The sequence below is a fragment of the Apteryx rowi genome, unplaced genomic scaffold, assembly GCF_003343035.1.
Source record: "Apteryx rowi isolate R43461 unplaced genomic scaffold, aptRow1 scaffold_334, whole genome shotgun sequence".
NCBI lineage: Eukaryota > Metazoa > Chordata > Aves > Apterygiformes > Apterygidae > Apteryx > Apteryx rowi.
Genome location: NW_020449797.1, coordinates 279,962 through 297,644, shown reverse-complemented (window position 1 = coordinate 297,644; position 17,683 = coordinate 279,962). Strand labels below are relative to the sequence as shown.

Sequence of the window (17,683 nt, the reverse complement as noted above, 5' to 3'; positions counted from 1 at the left end):
AGAGCAACAGCATGACAGCTGCTCCCGGTACCATTCGGAGAGCCCTTCATTCAGAGTGGCTTAGGRAGCAGACAGACTGCGCATTTCACCCAAACAAAATTTGGCTTTAGCCTTAATTATGTGGGGTTTTGGGGGGGTAGGCTGTTTTTATGAATAAAGGGATTTCTGACTGGATCAACATATTGATTTCTTCCTTTCCAAAGAGTAAATTAATGCTGGCCGTTCGTTAATGCGACTGCCTGGCATTGRCTCCATTTAGTAAGTATGTCCTGATGGCCGTAACAAGGTCACTTGAAGACACCCACACAGGGCCTGGCAACTTCCAGTAAAACCTGCGTAGTGACTTGAACGTGGACCAAGTAAGTCCATGCCTTTTTCACTACTGTACTCCCCAACTTTTCATTAAAACCTTGGCACCTGCGAGGCTGGAAACTGATGACTTCCCAAAGTGCAAATTCATTACAGGGAAAAGCCTCCGTCCTGAGCACCATAGCCTGGCAAACCAGGTAGGCTTCAGTCAGCAGCTGTTTAAGCTAAGCACAAGCTTAAGCTGCAGCATGTGTGAGAAGTCTCCCTGACTTCAAATGGAGCTATTAATTAAAAGTAAACAAGTACAGAAACTCCTAAATAAGTGCCAGAGTAGTGTTTAACATTTAAATTAAAAATGTATGTAAAATATTGCACTATGAAAATTGGAGGACAGATGATCGTGGACATAATTTGTGCATGTGGCACCGCCTGGTATTTCTTCTGAGAGCACCTGTCCTTTGGAGGTTACAAAGATTTAAGAGACTTAGGCTTAACAAAGACAAATGCACAGCTAAGGTGACATTTGCTCATAGCCAAAGCAAAACACATTCTGTGTTCACAGCTCTGTTTATACGGACTTGCAAATGGATTAGAAATTGAAAAGAAGTAGATCAAAGTCTTAACCTACATGCCTTTAAACTACCCCACTAAAGTCCACAATAGACACGCACGCTCTCACCTTCTGTCTCGCCATAAAAAACTATTAATTTTGAGTTAGTAGCCTGCTATTTCCTAGCAATGAAAACCATATCAGGCAGGGAAGTAAACACTCATAGAGTCCAGTCCTCTGGCTCTTATATGTGGCATGGTTTCTTGTTTCCTTAGGCTGCGGGGAACTTTTGGATAGGGAGCTTCCCGAAAAACATCCTCTGCCTAGTCTTCTTAAGCCACTCCCTGGAAAATACAGTTGTCCCTTGAAAAGTTCCTGCGCCAAACCTGGAGTCTGTATCTTATCAGAAAGTGAAAATAAGGGATTTTAGACTTCCTTCTGAAGTTTGGCGCAGTCTTCACAACCGCAGTCATAGCTGGGTCCTGCGACACGCACACACAACCACACATGCACTGAAAGCAGAGGCAATCCCACTACAGCTGTTTTGACCCCTTGTGTGCAGAAGATTTCAATAAAAGATACATCTGCTGGACATTAGAAGTAGCCACAGTATTACGTCAAAGTATAGCTTATGCATCTATATAGGTGTATGGTTTATGAAAATAATATCTTTAAAACAGCAACACAAAAACCATTAAATAAAAGGTAGGTCAAGATGAACTCCTGCTTTTGTCACATCCATCAAAATGTCACAGACATTTTGAAACATAGATGCTAAGTCTGCTTATCCTATTTGGTGGAGGAGTATATAACACAATTCAAATACTTTTGTATTTTCTAATTCTTTAGTTTGCAAGTGATTATGTGGGAAATGAGGTGTCCCTTTCTTCTCTCTTTTTCTACTCCCTCCCATCCTCTAGCTTGCTGCTTACCTGCTAGAAATGCTACTTTGGCTTTTCTCTGGGGCTGAGTCCTTGGTTGGGATTTCCCTCCCAGCAATAACATTTCCTTACCTCTATCTCACCTCATTCCACCCCTTAGCTGGAAGGGGATCTCCCAAGCCGCATGTCAGCACCATCAGAGAAGCTCTGAAGTATCACCAGCTGCATACTGCTTTCTCCCTTTGATTCCCACTGGTGCTAATTACGCAGCACTGGAAATTTCTTCAGAACAGAAAGGTGACGCATCGACGCTCCCAGAGAGCAAGGCACAGATAAAGTGCATCAGTGGTGAGTTTACCAGTAAGGCAGCCATAACAATCAGCACATACAGTGTTTTGCAGCAAGAAAAGTCATGGGCACCTTCACAGAATTATGGTGTTAGAAACTGCACTATCAATACACAGTTCCTCTGCCTGGCAGCCTACTAAAGAGCTCCCAATTTGGCTGACAAGCTTGTTGAGTGGACTGAATCTTGAAAAATATCACCACTCAAAGGTCTGTAAAACAAGTGTTTTCCCTGGGTACCACTCAGTACTGCTCCCCAATGATGGGAAATCCCAATAACTACTTTTATAAGGAACCATCCAGAAGCTTTGGATGTAAACATCTTGAAGGAAACTTTCATCCCTTAGTGGTAGATGTACCTTTATTCTAGTGCCTCTGTCCCTTGTTTTTGTGATAGCCACCAGCAGTACTACTTCTCTAAAATGGGGGTAGGCTCAAAAAGCAATACTTGATTATGTATAGTGACAGTTCTTCTCTTGCTTAAGTTAATATTCTGCCTGGGGTTTTCACAGCTCAGTCCTGAAGAATAGAAAGTATTTAGAAATGAATAAGGAAGATAACTTTTGTGGCTAATCCTTCTATGATAACAGAGTTGCTGCATAAGTTTTTTTGTTCGAGCAGAATAAAGATGAGGAAAACCAATGTCGTGACACATTATGTCACAGAGATACTGTACAGGCAGAGCATGTACTACAGCAGAATGGCACTGTGCTGAAATACAACTCCGTGAGGTTAAGGTGAATTTCTTGGCAATTTAACATATCTTCTTCCAAGGGCCTGAACTTTCAGGCATGTTGCAACTTGAGTTTTTGTCCTTAAATTGTACTCATAAAAATAGAATCTTTACAGTTCTGAAAAGGAGGCAGAGAACAAGTGGAGAACAGAAAGAGGAAGAAAGTAAGCACAGAACAAAATTTACGGGAGCTAAGAAGTTGCTATGCTGGTACTTGCATATGCATGTAAAACATGAAAGTAACTTTTCCATTTGTTGCTGTTGTTCCGTTCCAAAAACATTGCAAAACATAGCAGATAACCAAATATTTCAGAAGCGAATGTAACTGAAGAAAGACATCAGATCATTCTCCCTTTCTTTATCTGCTCTCTGGGATAAAAGGCTTGCTCAGAACTGTTGTGAGATGCCATGACTTTTAACATGCATGTTATTCTGATATATCAGTCTTCTACCTCCTCTCTCATTGTGGGAGACAGTGCTGTTTGTCATGACTGTAACAACACTAATGCTTGTTCTTACAGAAAAAAAACTTGCAACATCACAAAAAGTTAGAACACATGATAAACCAAGGCTTTACTTTTTGTACCCCCCCCAATACAGAATAAATCTCTGTGATTTAAAAGTGAAGTTTTACACCAGATTGCCTGCTTGGGAGACTAGCATTAATTTATTGGCATAAAATGACTTCAGTTCTACGGATCTCAGCACTTATTCATCTAAATCTACTTTCAGCTTTCCATGAACTGTATATTTTGTCTGTATAAGGCAAACCGGAGGAGGGAGAAGAATTTTTCCTTTTCTCCTATTCTTTCTACTTTTGTGTAGAATATAYATCATATGCAATTAAACCATTAATAAATTACCATTTCTTTTATGATTGTGAATAGTTTGAATCAGGTAAAAAATAGTATGTTGAACTTTTATAACCTTTATTAAGCTTTTAACAGACTAAGCCTCACTCACAGAATCACAGAAAACTCTAGGTTGGAAGGGACTTCTGGAGACCATCTGGTCCAACCGTTCATTGAAAGCAGGGCCTTAGATTAGGTTATCTGCCAAGCCAAGTCTTGAATATTTCCAGCAAGGGAGATAAGTGGGTAAGGTTCTTTCTACCCATTCTACAGTTGAAAAGGAGACACCCAGAAAGAAAGTGGTAACCCATGCTCACATAGTTGAAGGGAAAAGTAGCTCAGGGTTTCCCTAACGTATCTGGACCTGATACTGAACAACTGAACTCGCAGGAAATTCTGCACTTGCTTGCAAGAGGAGCAGGCTCATACAGACTACACTACATATGTCACTGTGTTGTTGCCCATACAAAAAGACCATATGCTGCGACACTTGTTTTTACACCTACAGATATGTCAATACGCAGCTATGCCGGCTTTCCAGCACAAGCACTGTTAATATGCAATTGTCTTTGTCTAAGAACCATCACATCTGGTTGACTTTAATTCTCTGCCCTGGCCAGCTGTGAAAAATTTAGATACAGGGCATCACTTCTCTGCAGTCTCCAAGCTTCTTACCTGACAATTTTATGGCAAATTTTATCCCCAGCCCTTCCTTCAGGGGCCTGAGGAGGGGGGTGGAAATCGTGCCAGTTCTGGGGGAGTTCCTGGCAGTTTTGAAATCAAAGATAATACTGCCACTGATGGAAGGAGGTCAGCCTGGGTGTTCAACACAGCAGCTTTTAGGCAGGATGCTGCTGTACCAGTGCACAGGCTTGCTGCATGGGAGAAGAAAGCCCCAAATGCTCGCAAAATATACGTCCTGTGAGGGGTAGAGCACATCGGCTGCAACAACGGCCCTTTCTTCATGCACTTGGGGGCACTGGGAAGACGACTGTTGTACCACCTCTGCAGACGAGAAATGGATGCATAACTACCCCATCTGTGCAAAAAAAGTGAAGGACTTGGCTTACACTTTTGAATCTGGAGGACAAATGCCACTTTCCCACCTGGACAGTAAAAGGTATCTACATGACTGGCAACAGAAATAAACATTCTGARTTGTAGTTTTATAGTGCAATGGAAACACGCTATCTACTCTTCTTTATTCTAAATGCCCTCACAGAGTGTTTATTTTTTCTCTGCCAGGTAGCAAGCCACTCTTTATAAAGATCCTTCCTGCTGTGTAGTCTTCTCTTTCTCCTCTGCAGTTCATTGGAAATGACAGGCCAATAACACTTAGACAGATCGCTGAAAAGGAGCTCCACCATGCTGCTGTAAGGCAGGATCCCCTGTATCAGAACTTACATGTGGTAGAGAGAGGCATGAGAGGCAAGGGCCTCCCTCAAAACCAATTTTTCAAAAAAAAATTTTTTTTTTAAGCACCCTGCGTGCCAATGAGAGTGGAAAAGCTGATGAAATAGCCCTGTAAGACTTGACTAGAGGGGGGTGTTCCCACCACTCAACTGCAGGTACCTTATTTAATGGAGCCAGTGTCCTCACATACTCTGTGGAGTCAACGGTGAGACCAGCTTGATTGGGGGCAACCTTGACAGGAGCTTTCTGGTGGAGATGCCCTCGCTCTCCACTACCTGTACCAGGAGCTGAGGGAGGGCGGTGTATGAGCATCCTTCCTTCATCCTCTCTCTCCAGGCCAGGAGAAAAAGCCCAGTTATTTACTTACAATACCACTCAAATATGGAATAGTGCATCTCTGCTGCCTACGCTATACCTGTGCTCTTTGACTGTCATGAACATAAGACTTAAACCTCTCAGACTGTCATTTCATCACTTCAGCRGAGCAATGACTTCCTATGGAAAAATATCTCAACCTTTACTCAGCTGCATGATGTCACATTTCTAAACAGAATCTCTGATTATGCACTTCTCTAAGAAAATATGTTTTCAGGGAGCTATTTAAACGACTATCTCCAAGGAAGAAAAGAAAAGGAAAGAAATCAACCTGTAACCATCACAGCACATCTCAGAACAAGTGCTAATCTGCAGCTCCTAACAATCACTACAGCTCATTCACATGAAAAAGACGATTTATGAAGACTCATTCTGTAATAAAATCTGCATGCTGTTGATACAGTGAGGAAAACATTGGGGAGTCCAAGTGATGCAGGCTGTTCTAAAAATACCAGTTTATGCTGTCATCTGGTGAGAGTATGTCATCCTCTAATCTTGGCATCTGCAGGGACAGCAAGTTTCTGCCTAATTATTGCTGTTGGATCACATGACAATACATAATGTACTAAAAAAAAAAAAAAAAACCCCACGAAAACAGAAAAACACCCAAACCACAGGATCAGAACGTTATCCTGGCTTTAGCTGCTGTCTGTTCACAACACAAGGCTGTGGAAGGAATCCTGGCTTTTTTACAGATCTTTTTCCTAAGTTCATAAAAAATAAAAATGTAAACCCATTAAAAACAAACAAACAAACAAAAACAACTTCCCAAAGCAGTGAGCAATTCATGGTGTTTTTATGTCAGCTCCTGCTGCCTTTACTCACTCTGAGCAGGGCCTCGGTGAGCAGTCCTGACTCACAGAGCGAAGCGTGAGTAAGAGTAGCCGAATCTGCTTTGCCGCATTTTTGGGTGGCTGTGACAGCTCTCGTGAGCGTCTGGAGCCAAATCGCAGACCGTTCATGAGGGTGYAGAAGGGACTCAAGCCACGTCTGTCACTTGCGTCTGGGGGTCTTTTTTGCAGGGAAATGCCACAAATGCAATGCAGATGGCAGGGGCGGCCCTGGCAGGGAGGTTCTGGGGTGGTTGTCCAGCGTTTTCGCCTCTCYTCCTCCCCAGAGGCAACGTGCTCGGAGCAAGCCTGGCAGCTCCACCGGGTGCTAGCTCCCATGCAGCTCGCACACTGCTGGTGTGCACGCAGCAAGCAAGGAGCCTGCTCTGGGCTCTGCTCTGCTTGGAGTTACTGGAATCCCTGTTCCTAGCAAAATACAAAGTTTTCCACCCAGATATTTTCATTCAAAGACTAAACTTGGCGAGTCTGATGTGCAGCTAGTCACAAAACCACCTTTCAAAGCTTGGGCTGGCTGAAACAACACTTCAGTGTTAAAAGTGCGCCACCACCTTAACCACGAACCTGCTTAAAATGAAGCAGAAGCATTTTGTTCCACTGAATTTCCTTTAGATTTTTAAATGTAGCCCCACCTTGGCTTCACATATGAAACCTGCTAGCTCTACTCCTAAAACCTCATCTTTGAAATCAACAGAGAAGGGAAGGCAGCTTGGTCCTGAGGCAGTCAGGATCCTTAGGCAATAGGTCCTCAAGTTCTGGTTTCTGCACTTCACCTTTCATGAGCAGAAAATAAGCTTTCTGAAAAAGAAAAAATAAAATCACTGTCCTCATGGAACATTGTCTAGCRAGAGCTCTCCAAATCAAAGGGGACAAACTCTACCCAAACGGAGACCTTTCTATGATCTACCGGAACGTTTAAAATGCTGTTTTAGTGAATACTAAGTGATCCACAGATCTATGTGTTGGTCTTTGGTATGGATTTCACCCAGAAACAGGTTGAATGCAAATTAACAAATCAGCAAGTAGTCCAAACAGGTATGGATTAATGAAATATAAACAGGCATTTCATTAGGTTTCATAGGATTTTTCTTTATCGGAGAGGTTAACCATCATATTTGCTGAAATAATACTCTATGCTGCTACTGCTAGTAGTTTGTGCACTCTACCGCTGCAAGAATATGACTCAGGACTTAAATGATGCTAGAATAGAATGAATGACTTTAACTGATCTGTGAAGTATTTTACTTTCAATTTTCACGCAAGTCAACTTGACTTCAGTACAACTCTGCTACAGAGCCCTGAGGGATCCAGCTAAATGGCACATTAAAATCTCTCTGAAAACATGCAGTTATATGAGGAGTTTTTCAAACAGCAAAGCCAGCTTAAGAGGTTCCTGCCCTACTTGCAACTTAGCCATCCTCCACCACCCCCTTCTCAAACTCTGCCAATGGAGCCATCTGGGGAGCTCTGTTATAAGCTGGATTGCTGAAACAATCGAGGCAAAAACAACTCCTTATGCTAGCTTTGATGCCAGGAGAAATGTTTGTCTAACCAGTGGTTGATCACCAGCTCATGACATTCCAGGCAGCTATAAATCTCCCAACCAGTCTCCCCTGTCAGGTTGTTTAGGGCTATTCTTTGGCGAATGCCAAGTCTCTTAGGATTCACAGGCTGAGAAGGACCACAGAGTAAAGAGAAGAGTTGTGGGAATACCAGACTGAGAGAAGACACATTAATTTAAAAATAAAAGGTATTCTAGAGAAAGGCTAGGGAATAGTGATGTCTTTGTTTATTGATAAACAGGCTGAAAAAACAGCCTGATGATTATTGGAGTGGGTGGAGGGTATATTCAGTACTCTTGGGAAGCAGGCAGACAGAGAGGAACAGAGGCCTCAACTGGTCTGAGAGGGGAAAATTATGGCTGGGTGAATAAAGTAAGAAAAAAGCATATTGATTTTCTCCTTTCCTTCTCGTAGGGGGAAAAAAAACAAACAAATCCAGCTATATGCCTCAATTAGGGCCCTCTGAAAGGCTGACCATGGCAAACCTCACGGGCGCGGAGCCAGTGCACTGGAACTGGGGAATGCTCTCTCCAATAAACGTGCACCGGCACTAAACTAGTAACGCTGGAGTCTTTTGCACATGTTTTACCTTCCCAACACAGAAAGTGTAATTGATTTTTTTCCTAAGTAAACCCCCTCTATACCTCTGGTATGTATAAGCTAAATAGCTGTGTAATTGCTTCTATCTTTTCTGCCCCCAGACTAACTCCAATTTCTTTCCTATTTCTTCATAGAACACAGCATTCACTCTGGCTAGGTATGCCAGTAACCTATCATAACTGCTTTAGTCTGCTAGCCACCTTCCTGAAACGGATTTAACATTGGCAAGGGCAAGACTGTCCTGCTGCAAGCATTTCCTTGCCTCCAATTCTGTAAAGACTCTTTACTGAGGCCATGAAAACTGCCAAGAGAAGATTTTAATTCAGGGATCCCTATTGCTACAGTGAAGCGGAGAAATAACTGAGAAAACAACTCAGAATGATTACATCCTATTTCATGCGAGACGCTCCTATCAAAATAAAAGACCCTCACATGGAAGCAAACTCTCACACAGCATTATTTAACAGACAAGGAACTGTGCATTATGAACAAGCTCAGCAGAAATCATCTCCGCTTGCACCTCATACCAGAGGCCCCCAGGAGCAGCCAGTCCAGTTGTCAGAGAGAGAGGAAGAGGCTTCCACAGATGACTGGACAGTAATCCGCCACGGAGAACTGTCTGGTTAATAAATCTGTCCTCCAAATGCGAATCCTTCACATGGAGGTGTCAGTTCCTTTCCTCTGTGGGTACAGCCTGAAAAAGGTGGAGGCAGCTACACTTGTCATGAATGCAATGGGCTGGGGTTAAGAGGCAGCTGAGAGTATTTTGGGAGGAGCCGGCACAGTGTGCTCCCTTCGCCCTGCCTGGGCAAGTATCCCTCCACATATCTTTTACCTATACACAGCAAACGCTGATACTGAAAGAAGAGTCTCTGCTATTTTCCTATTAGGAATGTGTCAAGCAAGACTGCCAATAATATCTATTTTTTAAGCTCCTTTTGGCAAATTGTACTGTCAGATGGTTCACAGTAATAAAGTTCCACTTTTTTTTTTTTTAAACACCCCACACAAAAAGGCAGAGTTTCTAAATCCAAACTGCTCAATCCAAACTGCTCATGCATGTGAAAGGAAGAGAGAACAGATCAACAAGCGTGGCCTTCTGGAAGTTTTTGCTCCCCAGTTCTCAAATCACTTTTGTTTTTGCTCTTTTTTTTCCTTCTCTTTCTTAAATTATGAAGGGCTTGAACTGAAAGAAACCAGAAGCCTGTGAATGTCCGTAGCCATTCACTTGGCGCCCTTGGCTTTCCAAGGTGCTAGCTCATGCATGGTCAGTGGGATAGAGCTCGGCTGTCCAAGCTGCACCCTCTACACAACAGCTCCTCCAAAGACCACCTCCAGGCCTTGCGTTGCAACGCTCCTGCAGTTAGAGCTAAGATGAGAAAGAAGCAGAGGAGCTCCTCTCCCCAAGAAAAGTCAAAGTACTGTGCAAACTAATTGCTCCAATAGAGCAAGAAAGCTTTGCACACTGATTAAATGAAGGACTCTTGTATGGTCTTGTTTTCCCTTAAATACAGCAGATCAGCACATGTCTTCCATGGTCCTCTAGACACACAGGAAGATATTCAGGAGGTTCATCACTGCTGTTCACCTACCGCAAAGCTTCCCCTTGAACATCTAACTGCGAAACAGAGAATGAAAACTCAATTAAAGATGAAAGGGCCATTCACCAGCAAATTATGCACCATAAAGTCAAAAGACACTGACTCCTTCTTTCCATCCTTTCCCCAGAAAAAAAGAAAGTTGGAAGTAAGCTGCAGACTGCATGAATGCCTCTTTTAACCTCACCATTGGGATACTCTCCATATTATTCTGAAGTTAATAGAATACTTTCAATAATTTATAGCTAACCTTTTATCCTATAATATTTTGAAATCTACTCCCTTATACTAATAAATAAACAAAGGAAAAGGGGCACTTTGCGTGGAACCTGCTCCATGAGTCAGTGCATATGTACATGTCAGTAGGCAGAGGTACAGGCAGAAGCCTGCAGAATCACAAAGGATGACAGAAACAATGCTTACAGGTTCAAATGCCCCCAGAGTTGTGGAAAAGAAGCTCTGAGAAAAACCACAACAGTCATCTGAAAAAATTAATCTGAATTAACTAACATTTGAGGATAACATTTGAACAGGACTTATGTCACAACCCAAACCTATACATGTTCTCTTGGTGGAGGCCAAAAGAAAATGATACTTACTTAGGTCTGGGGGGAGCCCAACCAATTTTACATATTTAAAGCATTAAAATCAAGATGTTCCTGGGTCCAGGATCCTACCTTTACTATTTCAAAATATAATTCCTTGAGTTGCTATTTTTTTTTGCTCTGAGAAATACATTTAAAAATAAAAATAAACAATTTCACTAGGGTTACTGTACCACAGCGAAAAGTACAACTCTGATTCACTCCTGATCTGTCCCACACCTCAGATCTTCAGTGCATGCATATGGATCTTGCAAAGACATTTCTCCCCCCTCCCCTGCAGTAATATTGCTCCATTGACTGCAAAGTGCTTTGCCCTATCCCAATATAACACAGCTTGACTACGTGAGGCCTTGGCTGCTGAGAAGAATCCATCTGTTGCGACTTCAAAGAAGACATATTCCACCTTGGTTTGCTTGATTTGTCATTAACCTCTCTTATGTCTAAACTGAGCAGGATGCATAGCATCAGATGTGTGCTGACAGGGATGCAGCTGAATGACTTTTATAGCTTAGACTCATTTCCCCCCACACCTCCAAATTTATCTTGGTTTTGCCTGTTGCACACCAAAACATAGCAAGCCATCACAAGCCAAATTAATATTATTAGTGTGCACTAACTATTAAGTGTTTGGTGCAAACTCCAATAAAACTAAGGAACCAAGTATTTTACCACATCTACAGGGCACTGACCTGTTTGCCCATCTCCCCTGTTCTCAAAGATCCTTCAGCCTGGTACCCAACTCTGTGATGAAGCCTGTTTAGCACCAGTGAAGTTCCCCACATTCAGACTGACAACGTTCTGGGCTGAGATGAGGGAATCAAAGTTAAAATCCAACCCATCTGCATCCATGAGTTCACTGCGGATAATGGACTCCATGTCACACTCCAAGCTCCCATTGAAAATATCCAGGTCCAAGTCACTTGGGAATTTCTCGTGTCCCATGACTGGGAGGTTCACGCTAGAGGAATACAAAGAGGAGCCTGAGAGCGGGTCAGAAAGTGTTTGCATAGACTGATTGACAGGTGACTGCTGATGTTTGGTGGATCCCAAGCTGTTTGAGTCATTTAAGCCAATGTTACTGATGGAATTTGACAAGGCACGGCTGCCACTAAGAGAGGAGTTGTGAGACTGGTGCTGGTGATGGGGCAGGCTCTGATTGACCAGACCGCCCTGGCTGGACTGCGCGGCAAATGACATCATGGGGTCATTGCGGAGCATGATATTCCTGCGGGAATTCTGGGCGGACACAGCTGTGCTGGCTTGTGACATGAGTGGGTCAGACTGTGTCATCATGACATCGCTGTGACTAAGTGCATCAGAGGCAAGAAGATCCTGCAGCGTCTGGTTGTTATAATGAGAAATGGAAGAGAAGGTGGCCTGCTTGTTCTCCTGAATGGTTTGCATGGGCGACTGGCGAAGGGAGTTCAGGGACGATGGCCCGAATACGGCATTGTTGAAACTACTTGATGGAGAACCCAGCCCTGAACCTTTGGAACCATATGGAAAACTGGAGCTTCTCTGCATTATCCCTCCTGTGGATGACTGCTGGGAGGAAGGGAGTGTTATATTGTCCAAGAGATCATCCATGAGGTTATCTGTCAGTCCATCATTCAAATTCATTGTCCCAGCCATATCAGTCAACCTAGGTAACTCCACAGTACATGGTTTGTTTACTGATGGGGACAAGCTCGATGGACTACTGTACAGCATAGGAGAAAGCGGAGCATCGTCATCTTGAACGTCATCTAGTTCGGTGCTTGCCAAAATTGGTGACAAGCGGCCACTTATCGTACTGGCGTTTGAATTTGTACGGGAGCGAAAATCTGTCCATGCATCCAGCTCATCGCTGCTGCGGGAAGTTGGACTCCCTGGCCACTTGGAGAGCTGAGAAGGGCTGTCCTCACTTGCCTCTTGGGCAGTTTGCAGGGCTGCCTTTTTCTTAGCTGCCCGCCCTCTGCTCTTTGTGTACTTGTTGCTATTGTCCATTGACACAGCACGTCTCCGTGGTGCTTTCCCACCTTTTCCACCATCTGGATTGATCATCCACCAAGAGCTTTTCCCAGTGCCTTCATTCTGCACCCTGATGAATCGGCTGTGAAGTGACAAGTTGTGCCGGATTGAATTCTGCAGGAGAGGAATAAAACAAAAAGGTCAAGACCAGCACTACTTCTTTTGCTACCCAAATCTCAGTCACAAAACCAACATCACATGAAAACACCAACATGAATAAAAACATTGAGCTCTTGTGGACATCACCATGGGTTTCTTGGGTGGGGGACAGAGGAGGGCTGGCGCGTGACTGCAGATTGCCTGCATGCTGCTGCAAAGCAAGCCCTGCACTAGCTGTGCTCTCCTGGTGCCCATCTTTATACCCCCAAAGTTGTATCCGAGGGAAAGGAGCGTGACGCAGCTCCGTCCCTGCTAGCAAGCAGCTAGACAAACTAGGAGCATCAGCATGAGGGTACAACGTGTCCAACTCCTCTTTCCCAACTATTCCTCTACTGGGATGAGGGTAAAACCCGAGGCCACTACCCATGYCCTCAAATCATTCAACAGCAATAGACTCGAGGTAGCTGCATTTCTCCTTTAGTTTCAGTTCAGGACAAAGCTCTACACTATTGACAACCTTGGACGAGTCCCTTCAAAAAACTGCAAAAACACTGCAAAAAACTGGCTGGAAGGGTGGMCACCCCCACTGCAGCCCCTGCAAATGTCTTTGTTATCCTTTATTGGCATGTGCATTTGTGTATTTATCATAACAACTCTTGAGAAAACTACACCTGCTGTCACCCTCCCCGAGAGGCATGCGGCGCCTGAGTAAGCTCTACTTTCTCTCCTGACCAGAGGCACCAGAATTACGCTTGAACCACTGCAGCTGACCAGCTGTCCCCCCGATACAGTATCCTCACAGTCTTCAAAACATGACATGACACAGTGCACAGCGATATCTCTGTCCCTGCATGCTGCCAGATACAGCGTTGTATAAAGTTGTACACGGTTTATAGACTCTAGCAGAGGCTATAAAAGACAGTGTTTTCAGGAGAGGCCAGTGCACAGTCCATTCTTGGTGTTACCTACTCACACTAGCCAGGAACACCCATGCTCCAAAAACCACATCAGCACAAACCAGCCAAAATTACTCCAGAATGAGAAGGCAGAGGAAACCAGCCCACAGTAGCCCTAGTAAAAGTACTCCAGGTTTATACTGGAATAACAGATCAAAAACCTAACTCTGCTCATCCTACTGATCTTGGGCTTAACATACATCTCAAAAAAGGACCAACAAGTAGTATTTGCTAGTGAGAATGCTTCCAGGCTTTTTTTTCTTCCCACATGCAAGTCAAAGATTTTTGGAGCAATGCCATATTCTCTTGACAAAACAGTTGTGCTATTCCTGCATGCTAAAGATGAGCAAGTTTAAAAAGTTACATGAGTTTGTTTTTTTTTTTAATTGGCAAACATCAGCTATATCTATAAAAAGTATAAAAATACATGTGTTCTACCAGTATGTCTTAAAAACAGAGAGTCAACAGGATCAGAGCATAGTCAAACCCTCCAGAATAAGCATCCCTTCATTCACAAGGCACTGAAGGAGTTCCAGATTTAAATGAATAAAGAACGTATCAATCAACAAATCATGCACAAGCATCTTGACATTTCCATCGTTAGGATAAAGGGATGTTTGACATATATGAACTGAAGACACATTGGATGTATAAAGAAATACAGTCCAGCTTTTTTTTAAATAATTCTTTTCAGTATAAAATGCCTTTTCCCCTCTAAGTGCTGTGGTTTTTATCAGATTCTGAAATGAAAAAAACGCCTAAAATTCCTCTCACACACAGACAGCAGGCGCATTTGTGATTATCACTTAATGAAAAGAGAAATCATATTGACTCTGGTTCAAAATAGTAACTGTTATGTTTTAAACAATTTGCACAACAGAGCAGACCAGACTTTACAGATATACTCAGATAAGTTTGGGTCAGTATTTCAGCTATAAAGTTATCTATTTGCAAGGGACTATAATGCCATTAAAATATGCTGGATTGAGTTGCAGCATAATAATGCTTCAGTCTAAGAGGCAAAGAGCTTTTTATTATTTAACTGCTGATATTTTTAACTGTATTTTGAGTCTGGCAAAAATCTGTTTCTAACCTCTACTAACTAGATGCCACTGCTTATTTCCTCAGGTTTCTCCCAGCTGGCTGGGGACTGTTGACTTTTTGAAAAATAACATTTTCTGAGATTCCAGCTTGCACTGCATCAGTGCAGGTAGCTCTCACATTCATCCTGTCTGACTGCAATGGACAACTGTATGCAAGAATATTTGCATGAGGATCTCTCTTCGCAAAGATCCAATGACAGGATCCACAGAGCTAAAATGCCATACCAAACCACGCTACAGGAGTCCTACACACCATGCTGAACAAGAGCTAAAAATGCTGGATATAAGAATAAACAGAACACTGACTCTTGCTAACGAAACCAGTCTTGGAAAACACAGAAAAGAAATACCAGAGGTGGCCTACACAGCATGCTGTGTAGCTTCAAACATGAAAACAAACAGCAAAGTGCCATCAGCTAACAGTTTTCAACCCATGATATTCTCATAAGATGGCTTATTTCTGCTGGCAGTAACCATAGCATGAAACTATCTGGTCTAAAACCACAAAAAATCCAAAACAGTCTATTAGTAAAATTGTGGGATTGAAGCACCTTTCAGGATGAGGGCTCTTGCACGTGTGGATATGTATGTGCACATGTGTAATTTTCTATTATAGCATCTTTTTGCTCAGTTTTGGTAATACACAAGTAATAAAAGAATGTAATAATACTTTTGCATTGAAAATTGGTGGTTATGAAAAAATCCAAGCAGTTTGTTTCCCTTTACATTACGCAATGTGCCATTTATGCTCCAGCCCATGTTTTCTTTATTTTTCTTCTGTAGGAAGATTGTTTTCTTAAGCATAATTATGGACCAATTTATTTTTGCATACACCATCTCCACCCGCTGTTCAAACAGTGCCTTAAAACCCACTTCTTTCACGTAACCTCCCCCACTAACCTCTCCAGCAACAGTATCCGAGTTTCTTGGTTTCTCCTGGTGTTGGAAGCTCTGCCAAATCAAATTAGGGCTGTATCCTCTAATCCTTTCACATGTGAGTGTTGCTACAGGAGGCACTGGCATTGACAACTCACATGAGTAAAGGCTGGTGCACCGGGCTGCCAGGCTGTAATCTGGGAGGAAATAAGCCCATTTTGTACCTGGTCTCTGAACTGTCAAAGAAAGTTCATGTCTGCTTAAAATACAAGGAGAGATTCTGGGGCAACGTTTGCCCACAAGCATGTGCATTAGCGATATATGACCATGTGACAAACCACAAAGGAGGTGGGGAAGCCAAAAAAATACAGTTTATGATTTGAACCTGCTGCCATTTAAATCAAGGGGAATTTTGCCTTTGACTTAATTGGGGAGAGGGATAAGGCCATTACGATGGAAATGTAACACATTTTTCCATGCCAGAATACAATGAGAAACTTTAAAAGATCTATAAAGGCACTCTCATGAATCTGCCCTGGAGAACATATGTACATGGGACAGATGCTGGCCAGACTGCAGACACCTTGCAAAGAGCTCAGATACCTCTGGTGGGTACAGCATACGGACTTCGCAAGAACAGAGCAGAAAAGAAATACGATGCGCTCTTCCCTTTATTAGAATTACTATTTATACCAGACCTGAAGTATGCTATGTACTTTGCTCAGAGACAGAAGACCGAGGTTCCTGCAGATAAGATCAAGAGGACACAGTACAGCATTGTGCCCAGCCCAGCTGGGTCTCAGTCCCTCAGCAAAGTTTTTAAGCAGTCCTTCAGGAAAAAAATAAATATAAATATATATATAAATAAAAATAAATAAATAAATAAATATATATAAAGGCACTGAAGATGAGAAAGACCCAGCACAAGAGGAACACAAAAGACAGGGCAGATGTGATTTGAGCGGAGGATGGTAGAGTGGTACAGTAAAACAACATTGCTTTACCTGACTGCCAGCTTCCCAAAGGTTACTGCCCAAAGGCAGCCCCGGGGGCGAGGGGTGAGCTCCTTCACCAGGCACTTCTTTCTGCGATACTACTCGCAACCTTTAGCTTTTCATACAGACCTGTACGTGCAAAGGACAGCACGGCACAGGGCAGGAGACGGCCCGCCAGCACGCAGCCATTCACTAGCAAGAAATCAGCAGCTGAGTGGCCTTAGTCGGATGGGCAACACGTGGGGCAATATCATTTTCCTAAAACCCAGGGCCACATTTTGAACTTTGAAGGGGTAAACGCTTACCCGCTGCACAGAAGTGCGTTCAGTCCCTACTCCTTGAAGCAGCCACTATTTGCTCATGAAAAAAATGAAATCACCTAGCATGTCCTAATTACATGTCACTCATAAGATTGCAGACGGATATGTTTGCAAACATTTCCAAAATGTTATATACCTGGTTTGGTATGAACAACTGAACGAGCCTCCCAGAAAGGCTTGAGGACGGTGAGCGATTTCAACATTCAGCCACGGTCAGGCAAGACCAGCAAATCCTCTCGGCTTGAAATAAGGAGCGAGTTCCCCCACCCCTGCACGCCTGTGTCTGCGCGCGCCTCTTCCAAACTGTGTTTACCTTGTGGAGCCCGTCCATTAACGCAGACACCAGCTGCAAGTGCTTCCACTGGAATACAGAGTCCTTTTTGTCTGCAAGCAACATGTGGTATCAATTTATCATTCTCAACAATGCAACAAGGAATCCACTCACTTTAAAAATAAAGAGAGTTGTGTAACTTAACTCTTAAAAGCCTCTGCTCAAAAAAAAAAAAAAAAGCCTAAAGATTAGCAAGACAAGGTGCACCTGGTGACTGCCCAGTCCAAGTTACACACTGGTCTGTTTTCGTTTCAGTGTTTTGTAGTAGTTAATTCGTTATTTCAGATACAGGCTCCTAAACTGTAAAGTTACATCTACAAATC

At 43.0% G+C, this 17,683-nt stretch overlaps 1 protein-coding gene across 17 annotated transcripts in view; it reads right to left on the bottom strand.

The window, feature by feature from the left end:
- FOXO3 (forkhead box O3) overlaps positions 1–17,683 on the bottom strand; it is a 76,306-nt gene that overhangs the window by 5,261 nt on the left and 53,362 nt on the right. For 4 of the 17 annotated variants that reach the window (XM_026071976.1, XM_026071974.1, XM_026071975.1 and 1 more), the window contains exon 2: positions 11,360–12,794. In XM_026071976.1, coding sequence (XP_025927761.1) covers positions 11,394–12,794 — 1,401 coding nt within the window. In that variant the 3' untranslated portion in view covers positions 11,360–11,393. The other 13 variants (XR_003254556.1, XR_003254553.1, XR_003254554.1 and 10 more) reach the window with 13 other exon arrangements.